Raw genomic sequence first — 12,365 nt, 5'->3', positions numbered from 1 at the left:
TATGCATGGAATTTGTTATAAATATATGTCACCCTCAAAAAGAAGCAATAAAAAGTATGTATCTCCCATGGAATTATTAGAAATGAATCTAGTTTCCTATGCATATGTGTAAAAAAATTGCATGTTTATTACACAAAGGAAAAGATTTAAATCAGCAACCTGCAGCTGTGCAGATGTTTGGCTATTTACTTGCTTTTTTGCTTACACATCTCTGGGGTGCTCTAAACAAGAAAAGATTTATATAGTTGGATATCTTGCAACACATTAGTCTGTGAGGTTTTGTTATTGAATCTCCCCCATTACGTCATATCTCTGCTATATAAGAGAGTTGTAGTATTAACAGACTTCATGATTAGAACTGTTTTTGAACAAAGGCCATTAAAACAGTAGTAAAACAGATAAGCATAGGCAAAGCACAGTCAGGAAGGAAGGTAGGCTTGGGAAAGTAATTATATAATTCTACTCATGAATTCCACACTTTTATGTGAGTGTGCTATGACTATTTCTATATATATAGCTGTATTATTTCAAGAAAACTTTTTCACTTATATTAATGTCTGTTTATCAACACTGCAATGTTTTTGTAATAATATACTCAGTTTAATAACATTCTGTCTTTGTGTTCTTACAGAATTCACATGTCAGACAGGTTTGATTTTTATGGTTATATTAACACAGAAAATTGTTTGGATTATAGTACTTATGTGATTGCAAAGTTGTAACCATGTCCACACCTCCTGGGAGGAGTTATACAGACGTGCGCCTCTGAAATTAGGGGGCATGGCCTTGCAGGTAGGGGGCGTGGATTCCCGGGGTCCCACGATCGCGGGCCAGGCCCCCGATTTCACAGCTGTGGGGGCATGCCCAGCGCTCTGTGAACAGCTGGCATGCCCCCTATCTTTCTCTTCCAGTGAACAAACGCTGTGCACATGCGCACAGCATCTTCACCGCTGCTCTGCTAAGCAGAGCAGCGAGTGAGAGAGTGTCTCCCAACTGCCCTCCCCCCACCGCGGGACACTGTGATCCACGACAGTTGGGAGGTATGCCCTGTTACAATCATCTGTGATCATCCACGAACTATGACATTTTGCTGTATGCTCCTTCCATTATATATTGTGCTACAGAACCCTTGTGGCATCATATAAAAGAAAATAAGTTCCTGGGGTCCCATTAAATACAACCCTTTGTCAGAGAAAATAACTGCCTTAAAATGACGCAATTATGAAACACACTGCAGGTTTCAATGTTTTATGTAGAATTGCCTAATATAATTATATTTTGGTTAGTTACTTAAACATTCAATTTTAGTTTTTACAAAAAGGGGCAACCCCAAAATGCTCAGATTATTTTTGATCCCCAAAACTGCAAAAAACATATATATCAAGTTATCTTGCAATCGTTGGGCATTCTTTTTTTTTTTTAATGAAAAACAACGAAGCTGGAAAAGAAGACAAGGCTGAAATGCGACTATTAAGCAGCCATAACAATCAACAGTCCCATCTGCTCCTGTGGCTGCATATTCTGTCTCCATGTGCATCTACGTGAAATCAGTTCACAGACAATCAATAATTAAACTAATCAGTAATATTTGGCGGAACAAAAAAAAAATACTGACTTATATATAATAAAATTAAAAGGTTGACATGAAACGGGAATAGACAGGCTTAAATCCTGAATGATTTCCAGGACAAATAGATCCCTCTGGGACCTTAGGGATTAATATATTTTTTCTTCTTTTTTCAGACACAGTGCAGAATTAATGAGGGTACCTGCAACAATGCTGGCGAGCTGCTGAGTCCTGGTGATGGGGTATATGCTACGTGCTTGTACGATAGCTGAAGCTATTTTCTTGGCGTGTTTCTCCTCCCCGTATGTTTTCAGGATAGACGCAAGTGCCTGTTGATCTAAAGCATTCACAACATCAGCAGCGGTGGGCATGTCAGGATACCTACGCACAAGGAGAGCCAATTAGTTCCCTGACGTCGGTTTTCATTGACAAGAGGTGAAGCTTCATAGCACAGAGACACGAGAAAATAAAAAAAAACACACACACACTCTGCATAGGTGTGCCTCGGAGATTTTAGAAAAACTGAAAACGAGAACTGTGAGATCGTTTCATAGATTCAACCTTTAAATCATCATCGTTTTTTAAAGTTCCATGCTCGTTCGGTCAAAAAATGTTATTTTTAGCAACATACCACCCACCTTTAGTGATCTATCATCATGCATTTCTATTAATCTATATATATTTATAGTGTATGTAGACACACACACACAGTATATAGAGTAAAGGTTGTCTCCCATAGCTGAAATATTTTGGATTATTTGCATACTTTAATAAGATATCTTAGGGATGAGACCCAAGTCTAAATACAAAATGCATTTATGCACATAGCCTGATTATATAATTATATATTGCGATGAAAGTACTGGTAAGGCTGTACAACGGAGATATAAGTGTCATCGGTTTCTGACCTATATAATTTAAAACCCCAGGGGTATGTCTTTCATTGCAACACAGACTGGTTAATATTTTGGGCTGGTTAAGGGTTCCTGGGGATGTGGATGGAGAGAAAGGACAGGCTCCATTCACTTGGCTCATATCAGGTCTTTAGGCCTTCACCCTGAGATCAGACTAATCAGTGCTTGCACCTGCAGAGGCCAATAAAGCTGTGTTAGGGCTTCAATCAGGGTCTCACTTCCTGGAGGAACAGATAGCAGGCTTGTTTAGAGATACTGTGATGTGCTGACCGTGAGTACTATGCATATGCCTTTGTTGTGGTGGGGCATTACGCCCTACCACTCTGAGAGAGGGAATCTGTGTGTTAGTTAGTTCACAGGTGGGCTAGGATTTATTTTATGTTTTGTTTATATGTACTGCACAATAAACCTAGCTACGGCTAGACTGCGCACGCACACACACACACACACACACACACACACACACACACACACACACACACACACACACACACACACACACATATCAGGGTTGGGAAAGAACCAAGATTTAACATTGAAAAAAAAAATGGAATCCTGCTTATTATAGTAATACTGTGATACATTGTTATGTTTTAGAAACCTTGATCAACCATGTTTTAATGCTTTCTAACAATCCAACGTTATTAGGCTTTGATATCATTTATTTAGAGATGTGCAGGTTTGGATTCACCCAGATCTCAAAACGGAATGTTATCGGCTCTCGGATGTCAGGTGTTATGGATAGCCAATAAGAAAAATCCAGATAAATTCGAACTTGCGTTAATCTTGGCATTAGTTACTGAGTAAATCCGAACCTGCACATCTCTAATTTATTTGAGATCTTTCAATAAAATTTTTTTTTGACATATGAATATAAGTAGATAGACTAACATTAAAACATAGAAAGTACACTCAGAGTCAGATGAAAATGAAAATAATAATAACAACAAGTTAACATTAAGCATTAGTCCTACTTATTACTTAGAATTCAATAAATATGAATAGCAAAAGAAAATCGAAAAGGAAAAAGCACTTATCAGAGAAAAATAACACACACACAAAAATGAAGTCATGGTGCCATGCCTGTAGTCCAGGCATAATACAAAAACCTGAGTCCCAGATGGGTTAGGAACAGACTATTATAAGCTGTTGCATTCTCAAATAGTTCCCCACTTTACTGTTCTTTATAATTTCATAATTTCTGGAAAATGTTTCTCCCGGATTTTAACACAGCCCCTGTTATGATCCTCCCAAAACTGGGAGAGACCTCATGTCAGTCACTTCTTACCGCCCTATTTCACTCCTTAACCAGGATTTAAAAATATTTTATAAATGAATGGCCTAACGCTTACAGATGATCCTAACTAGATTAATTCTCCCGGCGTAAACCGGATTTAAAAGGGTTGCTGGATAGCAATATTCATAACTTTATTCCCATGGGCAGTAAACGCAGGAGTATTAAACTCAAACCGATGAGGCTCAACAAGAAGGTTAAGGCAGAAATGGATAAAAAATAGCGGGCTTTCAAAGCATTTAAATCTAATGGAAAGGAGGAGTCTTTCAAGTATTACAAGGAGTGTAATATTAAAAATGCAAAAAAGCAATGAGCAGCAAAAATGGAAAATGAAAAGCAAATCGCTATAGAGAGTAAAACCAATCCTAAAAAGTTTTTTAAATACATAAACGGTAAAAGGTTAAAAAAGGAGAAAATAGGTCAATTAAAAGATGAATTAGGAGAATTGATAAATGATGACGAAATAAAAGCAGAAATACTGAACAAATTCTTTTCATCAGTATTCACCAGTGAAGAAGTGATGGTGGGAGTAGAGCACAACAATTGTGACAGTAATGATTCATGGTTAGATACTTGTTTAAGCGAAGAAGTAGTCCGGGAGAGACTAAGCAAAATTAAGATTAATAAATCAACTGGTCCTGATGGACTTCACCTGAGGGTTCTTATGGAGCTTAGTTCACAACTAGCACGACCCCTATACTTGATTTTCAATAGTTCAATTAGATCAGGCATGGAACCAAAGGATTGGCGTATAGCTGAGGTAGTGCCATTATTTAAAAAGGGATCCAAAAATCTTCCGGGAAACTACAGACCAGTTAGTTTAACATCTATAGTGGGGAAAATATTGGAAGGAATTCTAAGGGACGTCATACAGGAGTATCTAAAGTCCGCTAGGATTATTAGCAAGAACCAGCATGGGTTTGTGAGGGACAGGTCATGTCAGACTAACTTAATTAGCTTCTACGAGGAAGTGAGCAATAATCTTGATCAAGGAAAAAGCAGTGGATGTGGTCTTCCTAGATTTTGCAAAAGCCTTCGATACAGTTCCTCACAGGAGACTGATGATCAAATTGGAGATTGGCCTAGGAAAAACTATTTGCACATGGATAAGCAGCTGGTTGGATAGCAGGGTACAGCAAGTAGTGGTCAACGGGAAGTCCTCAACCTGGTCCCCAGTAGTCAGCGGAATACCACAAGGGGCCGTACTCGGACCACTACTGTTCAACATATTTATCATTGACCTAGAAATAGGCCTGGAAAGCACAGTGTCAATCTTTGCAGATGATACTAAACTGTGTAAAGTAATTAATTCAGAATTGGATGTGGAGTCCTTGCAGAATGATCTATCTAAACTTGAACTCTGGGCGTCTAAATGGAAAATGAGGTTCAATACAGACAAATGCAAGGTTATGCATTTTGGGACTAAAAACAAACTTGCATCCTACATATTAAATGGGGAACGCCTAGGGGAAACAGAGTTGGAAAAAGATTTGGGGGTATTCATTGATAATAGGCTTAATAATCATATACAATGTCAAAACGCAGTAAAAAAGGCAAGTAAGGTGCTAGCGTGCATAAAAAGGGGAATTGAGACAAGGGACTCGGATGTAATCATGCCGCTGTATAAGGCATTGGTACGTCCGCACCTGGAATATTGTGTTCAGTTTTGAGCACCATTGTATAAAAAAAGACATCAGTGAACTCGAAAGTGTTCAAAGGTGAGCTACTAAATTGATTAAAGGTCTAGAAGGACTGGACTATAAGGACAGACTTACTAGGCTGAATATGTATACACTAGAAAAGAGACGCCTAAGAGGAGATATTATTAATATCTTCAAATATGTAAAGGGACATCACAAAGAGTTATCAGAGGAATTATTTATTAAAAGAACACAGTTTAGGACACGTGGGAACTCGCTGTGACTGGAGGAGAGAAAGTTCCAAACGCAACGGAGGAAAGGGTTCTTCACTGTTAGGGCAATCAGGATGTGGAATTCCCTGCCAGGGAAGGTGGTAATGGTGGACTCTGTAATTGGATTTTATAAAAGGAATGGATACATTTCTGAATGAAAAAGCTATCCAAGGTTATAATACTTAAAATATCAACGTGGTTAATCCGGGGGTAACATGAGTTATTGTGTCTAACTAGTCATAAAACATTATTTAGCAAGTATGTAGAATCATCACAACTTAAAACAGGTTGAACACGATGGGCAATTTGCCTCTATTCAACCTCAAATACTATGTTACTATGGGGCAGATGTATTATCCTGGGGAAGGCATAAGGAAGTGATAAAGCAGTGATATGTGCAAGGTAATAAAGGCACCAGCCAATCAGCTCCAATATGTAAATTAACAGTTAGGATGTGATTGGCTGGTGCCTTTATCACCTTGCACATATCACTGGTTTATCACTTCCTTATGCCTTCTCCAGGTTAATACATCTGCCCCTATGTATGTTACTATAAAGGGACAACACTCTGTCCTTAACGTAAGGACCTTGATAGTGCCAATGACACATACTCACCAGACCCATGTCAAACAAAATATAATAGCTAGATGCGATGCTGATAAAGCATTCAACAGGGTTGGTGGGTTAGTTTGTACTAACCCCTTGATGAAGTCCTATCAAAACTGTTAATGACGAAACACGTTGGGTCTATGCCACACTTCTCCTGAAGGATATCAGATAAGCTTTTTACATTTTTATCTATTGTACGGGTCCATTTTGTACATATTGTCTGTTGTTTGTTTATATCAAAATATTTTTTAAAGAAACATACTGTACTACACTATGGGCATCTTTCCCAGCTGTTGGGAGTTTACTTTTAAGGTATCCTGCTAACCTCCTTGGAGGTAGGAGAAGAGTCCCGCAAAGAATTTACTACATGCGAGAAGCCTAAGCCCTGAGGGTATTATTATATATTTTTTCTTGAGGCTGAGGGCACTCTGTCTTGCTTAAATCCCTGACACAGGGTGTGTTTCTATCAATCAATGCACGAGTCTAAGCTTTAACCACATCGTTAAGCTCTATAGGCACATTCACTTATGATAGTGGCAATACTGCACTATTATTCTTCTTGTATTTGTTTTATGGTTGATGTACTGGATCACTGAGAGAACCGGATGATTGACATACAGAGAGACGTGTATTACAAGCTAAAATCCCTGTTTGGTCTGGTACGCATATAAATTTCTTATTTGTACTTGGAGAAATTCAACACAGAAGGCGCTGGGTCCTACCACTTTTTTCTATTTAACTTTGGACTTTGAAATAGAGTCTATCTTAGAGGACATTTTTAGCAGCCCTCCTATTGGAGAAGTGTTATAAATCACAAACCACTAGATTCTTAATATAAGTAATTTATTGTATAGTATATATAAGTCTTGTAACCTAGGTTTTAGCGCTAATTACACTCCTGTATCTCTCTCTCTCTCTATATATATATATATATATACATACATACATACATACATACATACATACATAAACACACACACACACACTTTCCTTCGGCCCACAATTGATTTGGAGGAGATTTCCGGAGGCTTGGATTAAATGACAGTAGGTCTTTCCTGACCTCACTCTCTCTCAGATGGTGAAAGCCACCAAACAATTGAACAAAAGCTTGATTTCCATCTCTTACGCAGATATGAATTGCAAAATTCTACTTCGAGTGTATTATACCCCCAAAAGGGCAAGCTGACAATTCGAATTGCTATAAATGGGGTTCTCCTGAAGCAGATATCTATCACTGTCTCTGGTCATGCCCAAGGGTTACCAAATTTTGGGGACAAGTACACCGCTTTATCATTCATACCTTACATATTGATGTCCCTCTATCGCCAAAACAGGTGTTCTGGAAAAAAGTTTTCTCCGGCATCCTTTTATGCAATATCTGAGGGCAGTAAGTTACTTCTAACTCATATTGTTGGCGCTACCAAGAAAATTATTCTTTCACAGTGGATTGAACCCATGACTCCCACCTTTACTGTATTCCTACCCAGAGTTTCCTCCCTATTTCATATGGTTTGTACCACCACATCTATTAGCAAAGATGGTATAGCTGAGAAATTTTTCTCTGTATGGTTGCCATACGTAGTTACTTTATCTCCTGAAATGAAACAATATTTCCAGTTAACTACATGGTATAACCTTGCTGTTTTGGATTGAGGTGCACCCTTCTAACACTAGATGTTGTTCCTATAACCTATACAATCAGTCTGTGTAATTTTCCAATAAATAATATGTCAATGTTTCACATGTAGCTCCTGTTTACCCGTAAGGGGTTTTGACATATTCAAACTCATGTTGTCTTATCTCTTCATTTGTCTTTGCACCTATAATGTTGATTATGTGTTATATTCAATTATGCTGCTGCAAACTACTGCAATCAAAAAAAAGTTGCAGTGACCATCCATTTGCTTCTGAGCAACATACGCAGCGGGTTCGCTGTCATTTTAGGCACACATCTGGTAGCCCCCAAGTTCGAGTGTTGGTCGGCCCTCACGCACCTTTGTAGTCGACATTCACCTCTCACATCAATGGCACATGGTACTCGGCAATTTCCACGTCGGTTATTCACAATGGCGCCATTTGGCCAGTCATAATACACCTTTACCACTGCTGTTTCAGAAATACTCCCACCCTTGGCCCGAAAGCCGATAAGCATCTGTTTTTGCAACTGTTTACCCATGACAGTGAGTGATATGTGTGCAGATGGCGTATCGCATACCTTATATACCCACCAAGCCAGTGAACGACACGTGACGTACTTCATGGGCTACGCACTGCCGACGTCAACTGTAGGGGGTGGTCATAATGGGATACGTTTATGTCACCATCCCGACCCTGGGATCCCGGCATTTCACAATCCTGCCGGTCGGCATTCTGATCAACAGGGACTATTCCCACTCGTGGGTGTCCACAACACCCATAGAGTGGGAATAGAACCTGTGGCAAGCTTGCTGCGTGGTGTGCGCAGCGAGCCTGCGAGGGGCTTTGTTGCGCTCATCCCCGCCGGCCAGCTAACTACCAGGATCAAGGCGTCGGTATAGTGACCGGCGGTCTGCTTACTGTTGGTCACACATACCCAACGCGTCATAATAATGTGACTCGACCGTGTATGTATGTACATATATATATATATATATATATATATAAATAAATACACACACACACACACACACACACACACACACACACACACACACATACATACATACACAGATACACATCTATCATAGGAGAATACAATATCTCCCTTATAACAGTGGGCTCTTCCATGACCCCACCCATTCCTCCACCTTTAGAGACCTCTAGTGGTGCATTTGCACAAATGTAGAGTAGCCTAGAAATGTCATGAATACTTTTTGGCTAATGGAGTAGGATTAGGAAGCATAACACAACTTGCACCTTGCTTTGTAATGTTATAGATTCTTTAAAGTGGAAATGATGTGGGCAAAGTTTCTCCGTTCTCTCTAACCACATTGGAGTGCCTCTTGTTGCTGCAAATGCTACCAATCACTGCCAGATGCCAACCAAGTTGCAATATCTATTCTTCTGCGGTCTCAGAGAAAGGGTTAATATTTACCTATAATCTAATTATTAAATGTTAGGTGAATTTGTCTGATATACATACAGAATGAAAACTTGGTTGACTTGACTATTTTTGTTATGTTTGCAGCCTACACACTGTAGGAGGAATGTAAGATAACATTTATAACACATTCTCCGTTCTCGGCATATGAAGGAAAAGTGGGAAGAGGTTTTTCTTTCCTCAACAAAACTTTATAATTGGACTTTGACTGCTGCTATCTATTCATTTTGCTCTTTGCACAATTGTCTTCTACAATGTATCTGTGCGTGATATGTGCTTTATAAATTGGCTAGACAATTATCCAGCAATGAGGACAGTACAGGCTGCTTCCTCTGCCTTTGATGGGACACTTTTTCAAGAGCATTTGTGACATTTGTAACAACACCTAAACTGAACATTGTATTTCTAAAATTATTTGGCCAGAATTATACAGCAATGTTTTATTTTGTGAACAAAAGGGTTGAAGTGTATTCATATTCATTATCGAAGAATGACTGGATCAGAGCTAAGGCTAGCCAATCATGTACTGACTCTTTAAAATTCTAAACACACTTATCACTGTCAAATACAAAAATCAGAGAGCAGACAATGATACCTGAGTAACCAGTTCATTTTGCTCCCCAGAATAAGATTACAAGTTCAATTCCAGAAAAAAGCATTAACTGTGTGGAGTTTCTGTGTGGGTTTCCTCATGGTGGTTCTCAAACTATGTGGCGTGGCACCATGGGGAACTTGTAGGGGGTGCCCTGGGTTGGTGGTCCAGGACCAAGTCAAATGAATTGTCTTTAATGATGCAACAGGCAAACCCAATAACATATGTGGACAAACAGAAGCAAATCTTGTCCCTCACCACACAATTGAACCTAAGGATGATATATAAACACAATTTACTTAATTTAATATTTCTTTCTAAATGTCTCAATAAGAAACTTTGGGCCTAGGGGTGCCGTGAAAAAAATTCTGATACTCTAGGGCGCCGTGATTCCAAAAAGTTTGGGAACCACTGCCCTAGTGTGTATTTGTGACCATGTGATAAGGAATATCAATTATAAACTATACTGGAGTAGAGAATGATGGGAATGACTGAAATATTCTCTGTATAGTACTGTTCATATATGTGTGCTCTACTGTATATAAGGAACTGTAAACAAATCTCCAAATGTGTCTTCAGAATGATATAAAAGACTGCTTAATGACTAGTAAAGGTTCACTACTGCTTGTGTAAATAATCTATGGGGCACTTCATAAGTAAGGCCTCCTCTACAAGCAGGAAGAGTAGTGCTACTGTTCAATATGCAGGACTTTGGAGTTGGCACCGTCGCTACCATAATGCACCAGCACTTGGCTTGAAGTGAACTTTAAATGGCACACTTAAGCCAAGAGAGTCGCCCAGAGCTACCTTAGGATGCTCAATTTACCACCTCAGCATATAACAGGAGGCGGGGGTAGGGGCACAGCACTACAAAGGAGGCGGTACAGGGGACATGGTGGCCACGATTGTGTAATTGTGGCCACGCCCCTGCTATTCAATTTTAAGATTACTGGCATTATGCAGCAGTGGCTATGGCAACGCAATACAGCGAGTTGTGGGGTGCAGCTGAAATTGGGAGACTTGACAATTGTTCCAGGGGGCCATGAGAACCACCTGATTTTCAGGACCCTCCTGTCCGTTTCGGGAGAGTAGGCAAGTATGCTTCAGAGTGAAGGTGAAGGTGAAGAGGCACACTATCAGATAAAAGGTGAAATGCAGTATCCTAAAGGAAAAGATCTTTAGCTTTATTTATTTTTAAGTTGACCAAAGTAAAAATATATGTAACATGTAGGACAATGTAACATACTGTATTTTATTTGGAAATTTGTAAAACTTCCAACATGTTGATGCCCAAGAAGAACTTTTATAACCCTTTTCGCGGATGGTAATAACAATGGCAATGCATAAGGATTATATAAACATGCTACAATAATATAGAAAGACTTTTTTTTTACGAAAATAAAAAATAGTTTACATGATAAATTTACATTTTATTCTGTGTAATATTTCTGCTTACCTGTCATGATCCATTCTCATGTCTAATGGACCATCTTTGCTAAGCGAAAAACCTCGTTCTGGTGTGTCAAACTGCATGGAGGAACAACCAGCATCGATCAGAACTCCATCTAGTGTTCCAGGTTCAACTCCCACAGAGAGCAGAAGGTTCTCACATTCACTGAATCTTCCCAACAATGGCTGTATCTGATAACTGGTTTAAAAAAAATGGTTTAACAGGATCAAAGTAATGTAAAACATAATAAATATATATACAAATGAATATGTTACTAGTATTACAACAGACATGGGGCTACTGGCCTGATATCGCGGCTTGTGGACATAAAACTTGTTACAGTGCCACAGGTGACCACTATTCAACCTCACAATCCACCTCGCTGATAGCTGAAATGATCTGGCCAGCAGGTCATCCCATGTGGTCACCTATAGTTGGAGCTACATTAGACATTGATCCAGTCACCTGTAGCAACTGTTTGGACATCTTAAGACTGCTAAAGGTGGTTGTCACTGTCTCCATCTATATTAAAGGCTACCCACTTCACTATGTTCATGTAACCACGTAACTACTGTAACATAATTTACCACTAACTGTACCATGCTGTCTGGAAAATTCGGGTTGGGTTCGGGTGACCGGCGTTTGGGATGCCGCCGGTCACCATACCAACGCTGGGATCCCGGAGCTTTAGATTGTCGTGGGGGGCGTGCGCAACAAAGCCCCATGCGGGCTCGCTGCACTCGCCACTCAGCGAACACGGTGGCTCGCTGCACTCGCCACAAGTTTTATTCCCACTCTGTGGGTGTCATGGACAACCACGAGTGGGAATAGTCCCTGTCAGTCAGCATGCAGACTGTCGGGCTGTTAATTGGTCAGAATGTGGCGTCGGTATAGTGACCAGCGGTCCCCGACCGCCGGTCACATAACTACATGCCGTAAAATTAGTCT

The 12,365-nt window shown here is 39.7% G+C and overlaps 1 protein-coding gene across 4 annotated transcripts in view; it reads right to left on the bottom strand.

Annotated features, from left to right (window-relative positions):
* Positions 1-12,365, bottom strand: part of METTL15 (methyltransferase 15, mitochondrial 12S rRNA N4-cytidine) — a 560,008-nt gene that overhangs the window by 134,885 nt on the left and 412,758 nt on the right. For all 4 annotated transcript variants that reach the window (XM_063944421.1, XM_063944422.1, XM_063944423.1 and 1 more), the window contains exons 4-5: positions 11,424-11,615; positions 1,770-1,948 (exon numbers count right to left, since the gene is read on the bottom strand). In XM_063944421.1, coding sequence (XP_063800491.1) covers positions 1,770-1,948; positions 11,424-11,615 — 371 coding nt within the window. The remainder of the gene's footprint in view (positions 1-1,769; positions 1,949-11,423; positions 11,616-12,365) is intronic.

The sequence above is a fragment of the Pseudophryne corroboree genome, chromosome 11 (assembly GCF_028390025.1).
Source record: "Pseudophryne corroboree isolate aPseCor3 chromosome 11, aPseCor3.hap2, whole genome shotgun sequence".
Classification (NCBI taxonomy): Eukaryota; Metazoa; Chordata; class Amphibia; order Anura; family Myobatrachidae; genus Pseudophryne; species Pseudophryne corroboree.
This window is presented reverse-complemented; position numbering and strand designations above follow the sequence as displayed.